At 42.4% G+C, this 20,610-nt stretch overlaps 1 protein-coding gene across 1 annotated transcript; it reads right to left on the reverse strand.

Annotated features, from left to right (window-relative positions):
* On the reverse strand, positions 10,506–12,702 carry LOC8075309. Its single transcript, XM_021456147.1, has 3 exons — positions 12,199–12,702; positions 11,791–12,100; positions 10,506–11,710 (listed from the first exon to the last, which is right to left on the reverse strand). The coding sequence occupies exons 1-3, from the start codon at positions 12,700–12,702 to the stop codon at positions 10,506–10,508; spliced, it is 2,019 nt and encodes a 672-aa protein (XP_021311822.1).

Raw genomic sequence — 20,610 nt, forward strand, 5'->3', positions numbered from 1 at the left:
TGTCTCCGGCCAGAGACGCCGGCGGTCGGCCGCGCACCACCGCCGTGCCGCCATTCGCAAGGGCGAGGTACCTAGAGTCCAGTAGAGTTAGGGTTTCGGGTACCGCTCGATGCGGACTGATGTGGGGAGCACGATGGTGCCCGTGGTTGTCGCCGAGACCTCGCCGTCGACGAGATCTCCGGAGGTCAAGTCACACCTCTGCTCTCGGGTCACTGGCATGTGGGGTCCGTTGACTCGCGGGTCCCCCCTGTCAGTCTCTCTTTCTCCTTTGTTTAATTTAGGGTTTGAGCTGTTTTTGCAAAAATCATATCTCCTGTTTCTGAGATCCAAAAATAGTGAAACCAATTTTGTGGTATTCCTTGAGATGGCTAGCTTTTAATAAAAATATAAAATGAACCATGTTTTCTGGAAAAATATTTATTATGGATTTAATCTTGTTATTCATGGATAAATTCATATCTCTTGTTATACGGTTTAGTTTGCCATGAAAATTTTATGGTAGTCTCTGTGTGATACTAGAATGCTATGATAAATATTTCATGATTTTTGGAGTACGGCAGCTTTGTTATGTAATTTATGATTGAAATTTGGCTTGTTTCTTTGATTAAATCACATAAAATAATTGGTGCTTATGCTGGTGTTCTACTTTGGTGGTAAACTTGTTTATGACATTCATAATATGTAAATAATCTGAAATCTGTTGTTTGACATCATATAAGTCATGTTTCTGAATTTATGAAATAAACACCTTGTCACATGTTAAATGCATATCTTTAATTTGGTATGTGCAATTGCTCTGAAATTTTTATGGTGATGCTTTGATGCCATACTTATGCCTCTGTAATTTTTGTAGATTTTTCTGAGCACTTTGACTAGTATCTTGTAATTATGCTCTTTTCTAGAATTAATTGATAAATGCCTTGTTAAGTAAACGTTTGACGGTTATCATCTGATGTTCTGGTAATCTTGTGATATGCTTGTGCTCATAAGCCATGTGGTTGGCATAGTTTATGTTTTGGTTATGTCATCAAATAATTAATTAAAGGGTTAAAGGCTGTTCTGGACAGCAAGGGAGTAATTTAACTTTTGCTTAATGATAACTTGGCTTTCTGGGAAACTTGTCTAAATCAAAGTTGTTGTAAACTTATTGAACTAGCTGTGGTTTAAATTTGGGGTCATTTGGCCTAGTAGTTTAAAGGTTATAGCTTTTCCAAGTTGGGTTTCAGAAATAGGTGCTCTCTGTTTTTCTAGGACAGAATCTGGAACTTTGTTTAAATGACTTGTTTAATATATGAATCCTGCTGTGATGTTTAAAGATGATTTGTAGACAATTTCATAAGCTTTCCATAATGTCCTCACTTAAGTTTGTTGGATCTTTGTGGCAATAGTTATGATGTGTTTACTGAGCTAATCCCGCTGTTTGATGCTTGCTGTTATAGGCTATCATGATAGGTTTTGGGCTAAGTTAACTTGTTAACTTGTGTGAACTTGTTATAACTATTGCTCCGTAAATAAGTGTCCAGTGGGTCACTTATGTTATCAAGCATTTATTCTTTTGTATGCACACCTTCTCATTCACCGAGCATGCAATAGGTGCATCGGACGTGGCAGCCTCCTTCGATTTGCAAGTGAATCCCGAAGGCCAGGAGGGCAGCCAGGAGGTGGAGGTCCAGCCAGTCGGACTCGAGGAGCCCGAAGAAGAAGTTGAGTGCCCGAGTCACGAGCCAGCCTCGTTTGTGAAAGGCAAGCCCCGGAGCATTTTAAGCCTCCCTTTATTTTCGAAAGTTTATTTAATATGTTATATCTATTGCTGCATTAAGTATAGGAGTTGTGATGAAACCTTTGCTGCATTTTACTCCATCCTTGTCCAGATAACTCACCACACCTTGGGTATAGAATTAGGATCGAGTAGCAGCTTAGCCATGCTTTAAGCGGTAGAAGTCGGGTGATATCCTGTCACCTGCGCGATATAGAGTTATGTCGAATCACGATGGTCTATATGTGCTATCGTGGATGGAACCTGATTCATTTGACTTAAGCCGGGCGGAGTTTTGCAAGGTTGTAGTAACTCCGTCTGTGGCAGCTAAGGACCGACCGTTGTACGTCCTCTTGTCATGTTGAACGCATGCCTAACACTTAGTTGGCCGGATAACTCGTTCCGACCGCGAAGCCGAGTAGTATGACTCAGGCCGGAAGATTGGCAAGTATAAAGTGCGCACTACCGGAGAAAGTGCGGTGTGCGGGGGACCATTGGTGTAAGCCCAAAGGCAGTTGAGTTAAAATTCCTGACCTCCCTGGCAGAGTGGTAGCCCTGGGAGTGCGGTGCTGATCGGAGCCGCGATTCCTGAGTTGTACCAAAGGTGACCCGTTGGCTCTCCGACGGGGGATGCTTGGGTGAGTGCTAGGAATAACCCTCCAGCTGGATAGGAATTCGATTCGAATCGTCGTCTCTCCTGGTTAGTGAGAACTTGACAGAGCAGCAGCAAACATAGCATTCACTAATGAACTTAGTTCATGATAATGATGATAGCAAAGAAGAACATACGATGAACTTGATATGGTTATTATTGTTGGTAATAATCAAGTGATGTGTTGTAGTACAGGTGCTAATCTAGTGGTAGGCTGATGATGAATAAATATGATGCTCTCAAAATGATTTAGTTCTAATGTAAGCTTTTGGCAAATGATGAGTCAACTAGCTCCACTTGATATTAGCCTTGCATGATCCTTGGTGTCTTTTATGTTTTACTAGACGGGTAAGTCTAGCTGAGTACATTCTCATACTCAGGGTTTATTTCCACCTGTTGCAGATGATATCTTTTATGACGGCTTCTGCAAGACCTGTCTCCATCCCGCTGGGGATGAGGACTAACCGTTGGACACGGTTCTCTAACAATCTCGTACCTGTTGCTTTTGGAAGGATGATGTAGACTCTGGCAGTAACTCGAACTTGTGAACTGAACTTTGGAAAGGGTGTGTGTAACTATTTTGCTTCCGCTACTTCAAACAAGTGTTGTAATAACTTAATACTCCGATGTGGTGCCGCTTCGACGGCAAGGAATGACTATGTAACATTCGCTGTGTTGTGCTGAATTATTACGATCTTGGTTTGTTGCAAGTTGGTTTGAAGTCCTTCGTGATTTCAATTGACTACCGGGATTATATGGGCTCAAGTTTGGAAACTTGATTGCTCGTCGATCGTTTCTACACTTGAACTCGTATAATTTGGTCGGTTCTATGACAGATTATTTCACTAAGTGGATTGAAGCTATTCCTTTGAAGAAAGTCACATCGGCCAATATGATTGATTTTGTGAAAGAGCATATTGTCTACCGATTTGGTATTCCTCAAACAATTACTACCGATCGGCATAAATTCATCTTAGTTGCCACTGATTATTTCACTAAGTGGGTACTATGTTTACATTGGGAGAGTTTGATGAATTTGCAATCGGTATGGGGATTAAAGTGTTGAATTCTTCTCCTTATTATGCTCAAGCCAATGGACAGGCCGAAGCGTCTAACAAAGGAATTATTAAACTCATCAAACGAAAGATTGAAGAAAATCCTAGAAAATGGCATACATTGTTAAATGAGGCTTTATGGTCGTATCGGATGGCATGTCATGGGTCGACTAAAATCTCGCCTTATCAGTTGGTGTATGGGCACGATGCAGAGCTGCCATGGGAAATTAAGGTCGGATCTAGGCGACTATCTTTTCAAGATCAGCTGGCTGCCGATAACTATGCTACTTTGATGAAAGACGAGTTGGATGATTTAGCAGGGCATCGGTTGAAGGCTTTGATAAGTATAGAAGAAAATAAAAAGAGAGTTGCCAGATGGTATGATAAAAAGGTAAAGGCTAAGGAGTTCGCCGATGGAGATTTGGTATGGAAACTAATATTACCGATTGGGACTAAAAGTTCAAAGTTTGGCAAGTGGTCTCCCAATTGGGAAGGTCCTTATCAGATAAATCGATCTGCTCCTGGTAATGCCTATATTTTGGAAACTCTTGAAGGAGTTGAATTTCCCAGAGCATTGAATGGAAAATATTTAAAGAAGTATTACCCAAGCATATGGGTCGATGCATAAAAGTTTAAGTGCCGATAACACTCCGATCGACTGGATTAAAATGTATCTAGGGCTAGATATGATGTTTCAAAAGATGCCAATAACAGTCCTATCGGCTAGACCAAAATGATCAGTAGGTTTTAAAGAAAGAGTAAAACACGCCGCCGATAAAAAGCTTATGCATTCAGTAGAGCCTGGATCGCCGATATAGCGGGCAGACGAATTTGATCGGCTTCTTCTATCTCCCTGATATCTTCATCGGCAGAACCCTCCACTGGCTTCAGCTTCTTCTTCATCTGCAATGCCTTGCGGGCCTGAGTGTTTCGCTCCTGTTCGAGGGTCTTGATCATTTCAGGCAGCTGACTTTCTTCTTGTTGAGCTTGGGACAGGGCCTCTTCTACTTGTTTAAGCTCTGCCAGCAAGGCTTCCCATTTTGCCGATAGATCGAAGATCTTTTATTTCAGCGTATCTCCTGAGGATTTCAGAATGCCAATGCTCTTGTGTTTTTCATCGGCAAGGTGCTTTACTTTCATTACCTCCTCTGAAAGCTGGGCATGAGTAGCTCTATCGGCAAGGCGCTGAGTGGCCTTTTGGTACTGGAGCTGTCGACTCTCCAAGTGTGCAGCCTTGAAGAGAATCTCCTCGGCATCGGCAGGGATTTGGCCTCTGAGAGCTTTAAACAGAGCCTTGGCTGGATCGGAGTCATCAACCAGTTGGGCCGTATCCTGATGGAGCAGGGCCAACAAATCTTCCAGCTTTGCTCTGATTTCTGCCGATGAGATCCCGATTGCTTGAGAAGAGCTTGCTTCTTCGCCTTCATCTTCGGAAATTTCGATGGCGAAGGAGAACAGACTGTCGGGAGAATCTTGTTCCTGAAAAAGAAAAGGAGATGGGTTATTTGATGATGAAATGTTAGTAAAATAAAGAATGATAATCAAATAGCTTACTTGTTTCAAAGCTATCTCTCGCCTCTGGCTAGTTGAGGCCGATGGTACTGCAGGTTGATCGGCCAGAGTTGCCGATGGGACAATGTCAGCTGAAAAATTAACAGGGATAATTATAAGATGGAAAGATAGGTTCATCGGTAATGATTTCATAAATAGTACTTTACCTTGAGGAGGTGCAGTGCTTGTCTGAATTGAGGAGACTACCGATGCTATGATTGAACCTACTGGATCGACGATCTGTCCATGTACATCGGCTCATGTCTCTTCTGGCTGAGGTTCTTCTTGTGGTTGGGGAGGAGACGGTACCTGTTGTGTCTGAGCCTCTGGTGAAGAAGGGGACGATTCCACATGAATCGGTGACCCTAGAGGAGGGGGAGGAGGTGTTGCTATTTTCTGACGCTTTGCGTGTGACTTACTACTCTTGGGGCCCTTTCTCTTAGCTTGACTGGCCTGGGGGGCATCGGCACTTGTCTTGGTACTTCTAGTCTTTACTGATTTGCCGGATTGCTGATACAACAACAAAAGTTTCGTAAGTACAAGCGTGACAGGGAGTTGAAAAAATTCTAGTTGGAATGGTAAAAATTACCGATGATGTTCCCATAGCAGCCGATGTGTCCTGAAAGGATTATGTAAGTATGGAATGGGATCAGTATAAGTTGAATAAGTCAAGAATTTACCTTGAAAGCTTGTGCCAAAGCAGTAGCAGCTACCGATGGGGATGTCTTCGCTCGTCTGGTGGTAATTTTCTTAAAACGCATGCCCCGGTGCATTAAAGCCGCCAAGCTTGGCGCATTGTTACCGATCAGAGAGATCGGACCCGATGGAAGGAGTTCGATCGGCCTTCCGCTTCTGCTGACTGTCGGTGGTGTATCATCGACCTGATTAAAGAGAGAGGAAGTTACCGATAAAATTAAAAGTAATATAAGAAGATTGAAGCATCGGTTGGAAACTTACAGTGTTCTCGGGAATTTTGTACTTGGGGTCAATCATGCCGTGGTATGTGAGGGCCGATCTGCAGAACAGGTGTTCTTTCCACTCCTCCCACCACTGCTTGTATGCCTGGGTAATGAAGAGAGCCGGGATCCAAGCCGATAGATCGACGTCTATATCGACATTTGGTGGAAGTTGAGCTATTCTGATCCACTCGAGACCGCTGGTTATGGTTTCCCTTGGTTTCACTACATCGGCGTAGCAGAGTGCAATCGGCAGTTGTCCAAAGGCTAGTTGGCGAGCTAGTGTCGATGGGTTATAGAATTCATAGGTCAGATTGGAGGCTTTCCCACTACCAAAGAAATTCACTGGTATAGCTCTCGGAGTGATAATTGCCATCATCAGATCATGGTCCTTGTTGAGAGCATTGTCAAAGGGATGAAAAGTCAGGGGAAATCTGGTGTCTGGATCCTCATAAGGCATCCATGCTCGCTGTTCTTTGGCAAGCCCCTCATAAAGAGTCTGAAAGAATTGGCTAACCTGATCTTCATTGCCTCCAGTGCCAGGTAAGACTATGGCAGCTTCACCATAGTTCAGAGGAGAACGAGTTGCCGATTCTTCTTCATCCAACTCATGGTCTTCGGCTATATCTCTGGGGAAGTGCTGTGCAAAGAGGTCAAATCCAAGGCGCTTATGCATGTGGACACTAAGCCACATATTGATGAACCACCAGGGTCCCCCTAAGTTGCCGATGGGTTGGCCTAGCAGGAGATTCTTAGCTACCTGATGGAGAAGGTGGTAAAAAGAACCGAGCAAGTATCGGCCAAGAGGAAATCGGCCACCATTGGCTAGTCTCTCTGCTGCCGATAGGTAGACAGAGGTTGGTCCTACCGATCGGCCACAGAATACAAATTTATCCAGCCACATGTTCAAGAAAATGGCCTGTTCTCTTTCCCCGACAGGACCTGTTTTTCGGTACTTCTGAATATACCGGGAGCAACCGCCGATAGCACAAGTCTCTACCTTGGAACTGGGTTTGATGTCAAACAGATGACTGTTATCAGCAGTGGATATGTCTAAGCCGGTGAGCATGAGTACATCGGCAAGGGTGGGTGAAGCAGGGCCATGGCCGAATACAAAAGCATTGAGCGTGTCTGACCAAAAGTACGAGGCAGCTATTAGCAGTGACTCGTTCCTCTCCATATCGGCAAGAGATAATCTGATGCACTGGTCTAATTTCCGCTCACCCCATTGGACCTCATTTGAGTGGCTGACTCTCAGGAACCAGTCTTTCCATCCCTTGGTAGGACTGGGCCAGGAACGAAAGGCATCTTTCCACAGATCTAAGTAAAAGTTTTCGGCTCTGAAGGGGATTCTATTAATCTCTGCGTTTATTACATCGGTGGGATCTGGATTTCCTAACGGGCCGAGACATTGGAAGTCAGGTTGATCGGTAGGAATTACAATCTTATCGGCCAAATCCTAAAAGTTTTGAGGATGAAAGAAAAAAAGAAAAAAAAGGGGTACTCAGTAAAAGGAATCGCAGATGAATAAGAGTACAGCAAAAGTGCAAAAAGAAGAAGGATGGTAGACTGACCTCAGGAACGACGAAGTTGATGGCCATTTCTTTACGAGGAAGAGGATCGAAGACTTGGAGGATTGGTGAAGGAGGCTCTTGCTGAAGTTCTTGGAGTTCTCGGGCAATGCCGCCGCCAGGAAAGTGGATTTTGGGCTATAGAATGACAAGATGGAGAAGGAGTACCCGAGAAGGAAGTATTTATAGGACAAAACGGGTAGGGGCAAATCTGACTTATCTCTTTGCCGCATCCATGAAATCCGAGGGTGTTCGGATGGATATGGTAACTGTTCGCACGGTAATCAAGGAATTGCGAAGGTGATTTGACAGCAAGCGGTCATGATTTTAGAGATATTTTACTGTGCAAGATCGCCTGGTCGGCCCATCGGCAGTTTTCTCTAACGGTAATATTGCCGATGAGCGCATAAGTGGGGAGATTCGGTTCGAGAGGTTGAGGAATTCGAGGAATTTGCAGGAGAATCGGACCGGGGTTGTTTAGATTTGGCGGCTGATTACCAAATTGGGAGAAGTAATTGCGGAAAGGCGTCATTACTGCAGAGAATTTCGGAGAATTAATGATTTTATGCTCTGAAATTGGGGGGCATGTGTTGACACCGACTTTGGACACATATCTCTTGATACGCACCTGGAGTTAATGGGATGTAGATCGGCAGATGGAGTAATGATGACTAGTCTACAGGGAAGTTGCCGATAAAGGTGGTTGCCGATGAAAAATAACCGAATATGACCGAGTCCAGAAGTGGTGATGTATTCATGCCGATGACTAGTGCCGGTGTCTGCCGATGACTCTGAAGAAAAGCGTGGAGGTTGCCGATTGATTCGTGGCGGTGTCCTGATCGGTTACGGGGGATGGTTTAATGTTTTCCTTAGTTATTAGGATTCGTTTTGTATACGGGTTCCGTTTAGTTTGGAATTCGAGTCTTAGTCGTGTCTGGTTGTAACTCTTTGGATAGGATATAAATGTAGACCCTAGGGCGATGTAATGAGACATCTATCAATCAATCAAACATAAGTTTTTACTCATATTCCAGCATCTACTTTTCAACGAATTCGTCATATTTTCTATTTTATTACGAGTTCTTAGGAATTCGTCGAGTCAAACTCGGCATGTTCTCAAGTTCCGCGTGAGCACCTCTTGGCCGTGACATCCGGGCGCATCGCTGTTGTCGGGACCAAAGTGTTCGAGTTACCACCTTTATCGATTGTAAGGTCAAATCGGCTGGCACGTCTTAACGTTTGAATCGAGTATTAGCCTTTGTGTTTGCAGATCAGCTTTTGCACCAACACTTCCTTTCAAAAAAATATGATGTTATTACTTATTGTAATAAATATATGGTGTTTATAATCTTCCTTTCAAAAAATATGATGTAAAAAAGGCGAAGCACACGACCCAAGGTGCTTTATACAATATATTGAGGATCTATGCACATTTATCTTGAAAGAAGTCATTCCATGCAAAGAAAAATATCGCAATGCCACCAGCGTCTTAGTAAGGCCAGACTACATAGTGCTAACGGAGATTAGTAGGCTAAATCTTAGTCGAGATGAATATTAGAGTAGAGGTGCAAACTTTAATGTATGTAATGTGTGATGTATATACTTTTAACTTTATCTTTGCGAGCATAAACTTTGATGTATATAAATATATGATATATTAAATTGTATGTTTCTATAGTTGACATGATCCAATAAGTTTAACTATATATATAGGGTTTGGAGAGAATATTTGAAAAAGGGCGGAAATATTTGAAAACTTTCCACAAGTAATTTTATTAAGAGAACCGCCAGTAGAAATGGATTTGCACAGGCGGTGGTCTTAGCCAACCGCCTATGCAAATCCGTTTCCAGTGGGGTTCTCAGAGAGCCGTTAGTGGAAAGTTTTTATTTCCACTGGCCACCAACGCTGGCGAGTCTAAAAAACGCCTATACAAATATGTTTGAAACCGCTAGTACAGAGCTTTATTGTGCTAGTTTTAGGTGTCATATGGGGATGTCACTTGGGGTGTTCAGATATTAATAAAAGAATAAAATATAGAATCCATTAGTAATCTGCTAGATGAATTTATTAAGCCTAATTAATATGTCATTAGCACATGTGTTATTGTAGCACTTTATTATCAAATAGTGTATTAACTAGGGCCTTGTTTAGTTCACCCCGAAATCCAAAAAGTTTTTAAGATTCCCCATCACATCGAATCTTGCGGCACATGCATGAAGCATTAAATATAGACGAAAACAAAAACTAATTACACAGTTTGTCTGTAAATCGCGAGACGAATCTTTTGATCCTAGTTAGTTCATGATTGGACAATATTTGTCAAATAAAAACGAAAGTGCTACAGTAGCGAAATCCAAAATTTTTTCGGAACTAAACAAGGCCTAGGTTTAAAAGATTTCTCGTAAAGTAGTCGCAATCTGAGCTATTAGTTATCTTTTAGTCTATATTTAATATTCTATGAATGTGTCCAAACATTTGATGGAATAGGGTGTAAACTTTTGGGGAAGCAAGTAAACAAGGAAATGAAAAAAAAGGCTTACCGGATCAGATGTAATGAGTATAATGTCTCAAGAAAACACTCATATATGAGTGATGATTTTTTTGACACTCATATATGAGTGATGATTGGTTACAAACAGCATGTTGTGAAGATTGTTTTTTTTTTTGAAATGGTATACAAGACATGCAAACTTGGGTTACAATCGTAACAATGCACAGACTTTATTTTTGAGCTTACAATGCACAGACATTGACTTAGGGAAAACGAAGTAGTACAAGGAAAGTGTTTTTGCTACTGCTAATATCAAACTTAATGATCTACTAACGCCAGCTACATGCTCTAGAGCAAGCATGAATGCATCAACGCTTAATATTGCAGAAAATCAAAGCATAGGCGCATGGATGGAATAGCAGCAAACATCAAAGATTACCACCTCCACAGACCACAATCTGAGATAAGATGTTTAGGGGATATCACCGGCTGGCGTGCCAGGCCTGGTAATGACTCCGGCGTGAAGGAGTAACGCCCAGACGAGCGTGATGAACTCGCCGCCACGCGCCATGGCCTCGACGTGGCCCTTAACCTTCTCCGATGGCGCGAGGTAGAGCAGCATGTCGGACCAGAAGTCCAACAGAATCCGCCATGCCGACGCTTCGTCCCGGGCGTACTCGTTCACCAGGTGGCGACCGAGCTCCGCGCCCCGCCGCAACACCCTGTCCCGTGACTCCACGCCTAGAGCCGCCACCAGCCGCTCGTACCTAGCCGCTGGGGATTCCCTACCACCACCGGCGGCAAGCGCCGCCGCGCGCACGTCGTCCGACACATCCTTGTACCGTTTTATGGTCCAGGCGTCGGAGTCCGGGAGCAGCTCCGGTGCCGCTGCCACCAGGTAGGCGCAGTAGCAGGAGAGGTGCCGGGCGGCTTCCATTTCAGGAGCCGAGGTCGACGTCGTCGAATTCATCATCTCGAAGAGCGCAGTGCCGATGTGCCACGTGAGGATCAGTTCGGCGTTGCTGCTTCCGCCTTCGTCCTCGTCTCCCCACGCCCAGCTTCTCCGGGTACCATACACCGCCCAATTGATCCTGCCGCCTACACGTCGCACCGCCGCACCACCTTTGCTCATCCTCCCGTAGCTGCTCAGCAGTGACCTCAACACGGCGTCCTTCACGCCGGTCGTGACCTCCACGGGCCTCATGAGCCCCGCGCCGCCGTACAAGTACAGCTTCTCTGGGAGGAGCCCGCCGGTGATCCGCCTGAGGAACTGGCGAGATTCCAATTCCAGCACCGAGTTCTGGCCCATCTTGTGACGCCACAGCCACTGCATAGGCGGCCTGAGGCGCAGCACGGCCACGAGCACCGCGTGGACGAAGCTGGACCTGCGCCACGCCGACTCGTGCCTGATGTAATGGCCAAGCAGCGCCACCTTGGTCCAGTTGGAACAAACACCGGCGACGATCTCCCATGTCTCTATGAGCACGACGGCCACGAGGAGGGAGTAAGTGATGATCTTATAATTATAGGGCGTCGTACGTACCACGTCGTTGACCTCATATATGAATCCCACAGCTATAGCTCCGACGATGATGAGTATAGAGCAGAGGTAGTTGAGTGTTGCCCACAAGCCGCCCAAGGCACACAACGGGATGGGCGAGTACGTAGTAGAAATCACTTGCAAACGAGAGCTCGTCCACGAGGACACGGAACACACGGTCGGAGTTGACACCGGCGCCGACCCTGTCCATGCCTGCCTCGGAGCACGAAGTCAAGGGACTCTCTGGACCCAGCGTCGGCGAGGGGATACCCTAACAGCCTCCGCCGCAGGATCTTGAACAACGAGTAGGAAAGGCAGAGGTCTCTCAGCTTGTGCTGTGGCTCGGCGAGGATGCCGCCATCATGCTCCGCCAGCGACCACACGCGGTCAAGCTTCACGAGGCTGCTGAGATCGTTGTCAAGAACGTCGAGCTTAACGCGGTAGCCTCGTGCGCTCTCCTCGACGTGCTTCTTTTTCTCTCCCGTCACTATGTAGCGCGGCACATCCTTCCCGTCGTCGCTAACGAGCTGCGCCATGTAGCATTGTAGCCGGCAATAAGCCTCGTGTTTTTGCCGAGGGCGAACGAGTTGCTCGCACGCCAGAAGGCGGCCAGGTTGAGCACCACCTTGGCGAGGCCGAGCACGCTGAAGGCCATGAAGATGGCTATGTTGAAACGTCCCAGCCATCGTCCCGCCAACGGGACGCAGAGCCGGATAAGGAATCCCGCCCAGGCGTACTGAGCGACAAGCTCCACGGGGGCCCTGATCCTCTGCCCGTTGATGTGGACGTCGCCGCCGTCAGGCGACGCCGCGGCCACATCGGCGTTGCACTTGATGGTGAGGATGAGCACGATCCACAAGAGAAGGGTCCACATGTTCTGGACGTCGGGGTTTTGCTTGCCGGGCGGTGGCATCGTGCCGTCACACTCGGGCTCTTTGCTCCGATCAAGCAAGGAGCTGATGATGGAGGACGTCAGTGGGAGGAACACGATGGAGGCGCTCCACACGAAGAAGCGAACCGCCGCCGGTTGGCGGCAGCGACGGCCGTACGTGCTCAGCGCCACCAGCAGTATGGCCAGAACTGCGGCGGCGACGATACCTCCATTGAATTGTTCTTTTTTCGGCAGCATTGCACCACCTTTTGCAATCTAACAAGGCCAAACTTTATGTGTATATATGTTTCTCTCTCTCTCTCTCTGAATGAACTTCCTTCACAAGGCGAGGATGAATAGACGACGGAATGCTGTGTGGCTGCTTGCATTTGCATTGCATATATATATTTACTTACATCCGAGCCATAAGGAAGTTGAAAGAACCTTAGTACAATGGCCAAAGGGAGGCTTATTTTTTTAACAAGGAAGAGAGCTACTGAAAGCTACTTCAGCACCTCCTTGTCATTGCTTGGCTCCGAAGAAAAATAAAGGTATATGTTTAGGGCCTGTTTAGACAGGGGATGAAAATTTTTTGGGTGTCACATCGGATGTGTCGGAAGGATGTCGGGAGGGGTTTTTAGAAACTAATAAAAAAACAAATTACATAGCTCGTTAGGAAACTGCAAGACAAATTTATTAAGCATAATTAATCTGTCATTAGCATATGTGGATTACTGTAGCACTTAAGGCTAATTATGGAGTAACTAGGCTTAAAAGATTTGTTTCGCGATTATCAACTAAACTGTGTAATTAGTTTATTTTTTTATCTACATTTAGTGTTCCATGCATGTGTCTAAAGATTTGATGGGATGGATGAAAAATTTTTAGGCAGGGAACTAAACAGGGCCTTAGTGAACAAGATGTTAGAAATTTTCGTCCAGAGTTTCTGGATATGGCCTCATACGACGCTCACAAAAGAGCACCAAATTTGATATTTAGTTGTTGGTACTGTGGTAGGGCTACAGAAAAAATTTGGGCGCCAAAAAAATAAAAAAATCTTTCCTAAGTGCTAAGGCCTTGTTTAGTTGCAAAAAATTTTGCAAAATGGATACTGTAGCATTTTCGTTTGTATTTGATAAATATTGTCCAATCATGGACTAACTAGGCTTAAAAGATTCATCTCGTCAATTCCGATCAAACTGTGCAATTAGTTTTTATTTTCGTCTATATTTAATACTCTATGTATGCGTCTAAAGATTCGATGTGACGGAGAATCTGAAAAATTTTGCAAAATTTTTTGGAACTAAACAAGGCCTAAGCTTGGCCTCAGCAAAGAAATGATTAAAAAATAAAAAACTTGCCGAATGTCGTGGCTAAGGCACTCGATAAAAAATATTTAAAAAAATAAAATCTTTGCTGAGCGTTAGGTATAAGGCACTCGATAAAGAAATGACTAAAAAATATAAATCTTTGCCAAGTGTCGATGCTAAGGCACTCGGCAAAGAAATTATTAAAAAAATAAAAATTCTTTGTCGAGTGCCAGACGGAGGATATTCGCCAAAGACTGGCGGTCGTCACCTACAGCCATCTTTGCCGAGAGTCGGGCTTTGGTGAGTGTCTGACACTCAACGTAGATTATCTTTACTGAGTGCCGATCTTTGCCGAGTGTCTGACATTTAGCCGAGTTTTTTCTTTGCGGAGTGCCGCACTCGGCAATGAGAAGTTTTGCCAAGTACCCGACATTTAACACTCGGCAATGAGAAGCTTTGCCAGTACTCGGCAAAGCTTGTGGCACTAGGCAAAGACCCAGTTTCCAATAGTGTATAGACGTTCTTGTTCTAAACAGTCAACACGACTTTTTTATAATGATAATTTATAGAGGCGGTTAAAAATAGGATGGTTGCGGCAATCATCTCTACCAAAATCATCTGCAAATCAAGATCATTTTTACGGATATGAAACTGTTGACGTTTCGTCTGACCGCATATTGAAATTAATTTAGTTTCTAGAGGAATCGGTAACATGGGCTGTCTCAAAAGTCATTTTCTAAAAATTTAAAATCAGCCATAAAATAGATAACAATCCTATCCTACAGCCATAAAAATTTAAAAGCAGCAAGGAGAAGGTGCTCGGTCCTAAGGACGAGGATGAGTACTGATTGTTGGATTTAGATTAATTTGACGATGTTCGTCGTGTGATTTAGCAACTCTCCTATTGAAAAATAGTTTTTAGCATATGATGACGTCTTAGGATGTCGGCAATGGATTTTGCTGCTTCCTTCCTCCTTCGGGATTGAACAATTCCAATAGCTGTGTGTTTACTCACGGTCAAAAATGATCTTGAGACAGTTCGTTACTGTGCTATCGATCGTAAAAATAATTGATTTTCAGATATGGTTTTAAAACTATGAGACGAATTCCATAAGACAAACGCCCTTAAAAATCTATTTTCAAAAGTGGTTGACTTAAGGCAACTATTTCTAAGAATAATTTTTAGACTTTAAGAAACTAGAAGCCATAAAAAAAAAGAAAATAAACTTCAGTGTGGCCAGTGGCCTTGGGACCAACGGAAAGGTTCTAATAATATGTTAGAGGAGGTTACATAGCCTATTTAAAAATTCTACAAAGCACTAGAGCAAAGATTAGTATAACAAATGGTGTAAAGAAATTTTACTCTAGCTCTACAAAGGTTGCAAGCCATCTATCGAACAATTCTACTAAGATCACTAGGCGTTACCTTCCACTAGAGTTATCTTTCGGCTCTTCGTCAAGAAGTTACAAAACCCCTCACAATCACTGGGAGATGCCCACGAACAATCACCAATTCATGCCAAAGCTCCTCTACTGCTCCAAGCTATCTAGGTGGCGGCAACCACCAAAAGTAACAAGAAATCCGCAGCTCAAGCGATCCCTAAGTGTCACTAGATGAAATCACTCATACAAATGCACTTGGAATCACTCCCAATCTTACTATGATGATGAATCGATGAAGAAGATGAGTGACAGATGTTTGCTTAGGCTCACAAGGATGTCAAGTATGTCAAAGTGCCAAGAGAAACACCCAAGAGCCGGCAAATAACTATTTATATGCTCCTTCAACAAATAGAGCCGTTAGGCTTGTCGGGCTTGCCCTGTCGGGGGCGTCAGACGCTTAGACATAGGGCGTCGAATGCAGCCTCAACGTCCGACGGTCTTGTGACAGGCCTATAGATTGTTGCCACGTTTTTTCAGTTAGATGTGACTTGTTAATCTCTAATGGTCACTTAAATGTTCAAGTTCTCAGACACTAAGCGTCGGACGCATTAGGTCCAACGCACCAGACGTGCCACTCAGTCACCGGACATTACTCAGGGAGCACTGCAAGTTCATAGGGGTGTCAGACGCGTTCGATTGTCCCTTGTCGGATGCTCTACCGCGTCCAATGTGCTTGCTGATGTCACTGCTACAGGCCTTGTTTAGTTCCAAAAAGATTTATAAAATTTTTTAGATACTCTGTCAAATCTTTAGACGTATGTATGAAGTATTAAATATAGACGAAAATAAAAACTAATTACACAGTTTGGTCGGAATTGACAAGACGAATCTTTTGAGCCTAGTTAGTCCAGGATTGGACAATATTTGTCAAATACAAACGAAATTGATACTATTCACATTTTGCAAGTAAACAAGGCCACAGTGTAGATGTCGGACGCTCCGACGCACAGTTTTCTCACATGCTGCAGCACTTGAGCGCACCAGACGTTGGGCTAGTGTCTGACGCTACCAAGTCCAGCGTTTAGTGAGTGTTTCTCAGCAAGAAACATTCCCGCGACTTCGCATCCTCTTCACCCTTTTTCACAAAAGTGCTAACCACCAGGTGTTCCACTTTGTGCGCGTGTGTTAGCATATTTTTACAAACATTTTCAAGGTTTAAGTTAGCACATTAGGTTCTAAATGTATGCACATGAACAACGACACATAGTGACACATGATAACCACTTAGCCAAAGAATTCCTCTCTTTATAGTACGGCTATCTATCCTAAATGTGATCATACCCTCTATGGTGTCTTGATCACGAAAACCAAAACTCTAAGCAATACCTTGCCTTGATCTGCATAGGGTTTTGTTTTTCTTTTCTTCTTTTTAGGTTGAGCACTTGATCACCTTGTGGTCATCACCACCATCACAATGATCATCTCTTGCTCAATCATTTGACATGTACCAACCTCATCTAATCTACACACTTAGTATAAAGGTTAGTACTTGGGTTTCATCAATTATCTAAAACCAAACTAAGACTTTCACCAACCTACCACTTATAGAATTTAATTTAATTTTTGGCCATTTTTTGATATAGTTCATTTGTCAGGATTGGAACCTATAACCTCTTATTCTTCGCACTATATCCTTTACCACTTGTGTTGAGTTACCTAATGCTATCTATTTGTACTAATACGTAATACGTATGGATATTATAAACAATATTTCGACTCTTAAACGACCTTAGATGGAAAAAATTAACTATAAAGTTTTAGATCTTGTGAAGCACTACCACTTTAATATAGGACATGTTCCCATTCAAGGTCATTCAAAAAATTCAAAAAATCTAAGAATGCAATATATATTTGGGACCCTAAACAATTTCAACCAAAAATTTCGTTAGCTACAAAGTTGTAGATCTCGTCGAGCTCTATAATTTTATTTTTATTCTTCATTTGAAAAAGTTATGAATTTTGTTGTGTTGCAACTATTTTTAAGGCCAGTTGACTTGGTCAACCATCTTTAAAAATTGAATTAAAGGGGTTCAGAAGCAGTTGACATAAGCATCGTTCTCTGAAAATCATATTTTCAAATGTGATTCTCTTAACCTAAACGTTCTTAAAAATAAATCTATTTTCTAGTGCAACGGTTGTGTTAGCTATAGTGCCTCCCGCTATAGTTAAGATATGGCGCCCTAGTTTAACCGCCTCTATTAGAAAATGGAGGCATCTGTAAAAAATCATTTCTGTACTTAGTAAATGTCGATAGGCTAGCGCTTACTCTAGGAAGTTATATTAAAGCACAGAATTGGTTAAAGATTATGAAGCGATTTGAATTTGAATAAGATCACTCTCCATTTTCATAAAAAGGGTGGTTTGGTTGAAGATCGAATCAAGAATTTCATTATATCCCTGTCTTCTTCTTTCCCTACAATTTACAGAGTTCTTACAACTTTTATTGAAGCAATATTTGGAAAGAAATCGAAACCTGGCAATTTCGTCACTTCATGATATGAACGAATGCAGCTAAGACTTTCTTGGCTTTTTCATATATATATATATATATAATGTATTGTTGACTATATCTAAGTGAACACGTGCATCAACATTACTGGGTTTACTTTACTGTTTCACCGTAAGCCTGTAATTTATTACTACTTGTGATAATGTTTGCAAATGGAGAAGGATGAAGTTATCATGAGTTCCATCACTGTCATATATACACGCAAACTTAACTATTCAAGTTCGTATTTTCCTTGTACACGCGCAAGTGCATTATAGGTTTGCTTACCTCAGTGCGTGCATTCCCTCGGCAAGTCGGCATCTCAAGAAAACCTTATGTTTTGTTATCACAAGCTTAATAGTCATAGCTTCGCAAAAGAAATGATAACACTGATAGAGATCGACTTCAGGTCAGGGTTACAATAGGAAACTAAACCTCTTCAGTCCAACAACTTGGGTCACAAGGACAAAACAGAACATACATCAGGACCGAGTCTGAAATATTTCAAAAGTGACCATTCAATGTGTACGTAGCCCTGTGGACTCGAACTATGCAAAGAAAACAGAACTTCCCATCAAAAGTACGTATGCGAAGAAACATTCAATGTGTACGTGTGTACCCTATATTGATTAATACAAGTTGTGAACATAAAGGCAGTCCCAGTGGTGGAAACTATATATGTTTTTCATAACAACTACGTCAGCAAGAAATGATCTATAGAAACCATCTTATCCATTGGAAGTGTCAAAGTAGTAAAACTTCCAATGGATATTGTGGGGTTTTAAAAGACCTATATTGCAACATGAATAACAGAAATTGAACAAGCAAACCAGCAGTCAAAGAACAAGTGCTTAATTGTATCTTCTTTGTAACAAAAACAATAAGTTTTACTACTTTGCCAGTTGCACTTTACTAGGTTATCCTTTGTCAATATAACTCCTTGTCAAAGGTACCACAGGAATTTTTTTATTTTTAGTGGGGCTTTTACTTTCCAAATAAGTTTGTTGAGTTTGGGATATCAGTATGTAATAACGCTTGATAGTGTGACTTCACTGAGAATTTTTCATTTAGATGTAAATTCCATGCAAAATTCGTCTTGTTCATGGACCAACTCTATATTAGCAATACAGGGCAGCGAATTTCTCCACGCTATTCGTCAAGATAGGTTTGGTGATGGACCAGAAAAACCTCCGCAATAGTAACGTGCTTAGGTCAGGCAATGTTGTAAATACACGAGTAAGACGAATCCCCTAACCATTTGTTTTCCCAAAAACGTACTTACATTGGGTCCTTTACAATGAAGGAACCAAAGTGGAAAAAGTCTCACTTCACCTTGATAAGACTAGACCAGAAATGTGAGTCTCCATTTTTCCATTCCACTTGTATTAATGGTTTCGATCCGAAATATTTATTATGGAGTAATTGCTGCCAAGTCCCCTCTGTGGTAAGTAACTTGAACAACCATTTACTAAGTAGAGCGGTATTTTTAATATGCAGATCATGAATTCCAAAACCTCCTTGATCTTTGGGCTAACATAATATGCTCCATTTAGCTAAATGATATTTCTTTCTTTGCTCATCACCTTGTCGGTAAAATCTAGATCGGAAATAGTCTAATTTCTTTTGGACTAATTGGTATGCAACTAAGTACTGAATTTATCAATGTTAACCGTCCCCCAATTGAAAGAATTTTTCCTTTCCAACTATTTAGTCGCCTCTCAAAATGTTCCACGACCTTCCTCCACTCAGCATTCCTAAGATCCCTAAAATGTATATGAATTCCCAAATATCAAATTGGAAAATCAAAAGATTTGCAGCTAAACAGTTCAACGTATTGATCAAGGTGGTCTTGGGTATTCCTCAAACAAAACAATTTACTCTTATGAAAATTGATTTTTAAACCCAATACTTTCTCAAAAGCACAAAGCTGCAGCTTCATTTCGGGCTTTCTCAAGGTCATGAACCATAAAAAGAATTGTATCATCAGCGTATTGTAAAATAGATAATCCTTCGTCGATGAGATGAGGCACTACTCCATTAATCTGCCCATCCACTTTGACCCTATTCATAAGAATAGCTAGCATATCTGCTACAATGTTAAAAATTAATGGAGATAAAGGATCACCCAAGCCTTTTCTAGTTTGAAAGAAATGGTTGACATTGTCATTAACATTAATTGCTACACTCCCACCTGAAATGAAAGTTTTAACCCAGTTTATCCACTTGGGCAAAAACCCTTGAAAGAGAAAAGGAGTTTGATTAGGACGTTAGGTAATCATGTGTGCAGTGTTAATCAGCTGTTTTTTTTGCGACAGTGTTAGGGGATGTTTAGTTCCTATAGAATCCAAAATGCAAAATGTCAACTACTTTGGAGTGATGAAATGCAAAATGCCAAAAATTTCAGGTCATGTTTAGTTCTATCCAAAATGCAGAATTTATTATTGTTATGAAGCCTCTTGAGGCTCATTTTGAGTTTTTTTGGCCTCTTGAGGCCAAAATCCAAAATGGAGAATAACTACTTTTTTGCCAAAAATTTTGCATGGTGTTTAGTTCCATTTTGCAAAATGATGGACCAAAACCCAAATTTTTTTGGGAAAAATGGGAACTAAACACCCCCTTAATCAGCTGTTAAAAAAAGAGGTGATCAGTTTAAGACGTCCTACTATCTTTTAATGATTAAGGTACCCTCTCTATAGTAATGAGCCTCTATTGATCCTTCAAAAACAAAATCAGCCTCTATTGATAAGTGCCTATATAAGGACGGGTGCCAAACCAAAATTACTTTTCAAGTTAGTTTTCAAATATAATTTTCAAGATTCCATTTTATCTTTTCTATCCAACTAGGCGTGCAGTTTCACAACGTTGTGAAAACCATTCAAGAACTGAGGGTCTCCAAAGCAAGGACAGCGGCAGAAAATATCAAAC

This window comes from Sorghum bicolor, chromosome 3 (assembly GCF_000003195.3).
Source record: "Sorghum bicolor cultivar BTx623 chromosome 3, Sorghum_bicolor_NCBIv3, whole genome shotgun sequence".
Lineage (NCBI taxonomy): Eukaryota > Viridiplantae > Streptophyta > Magnoliopsida > Poales > Poaceae > Sorghum > Sorghum bicolor.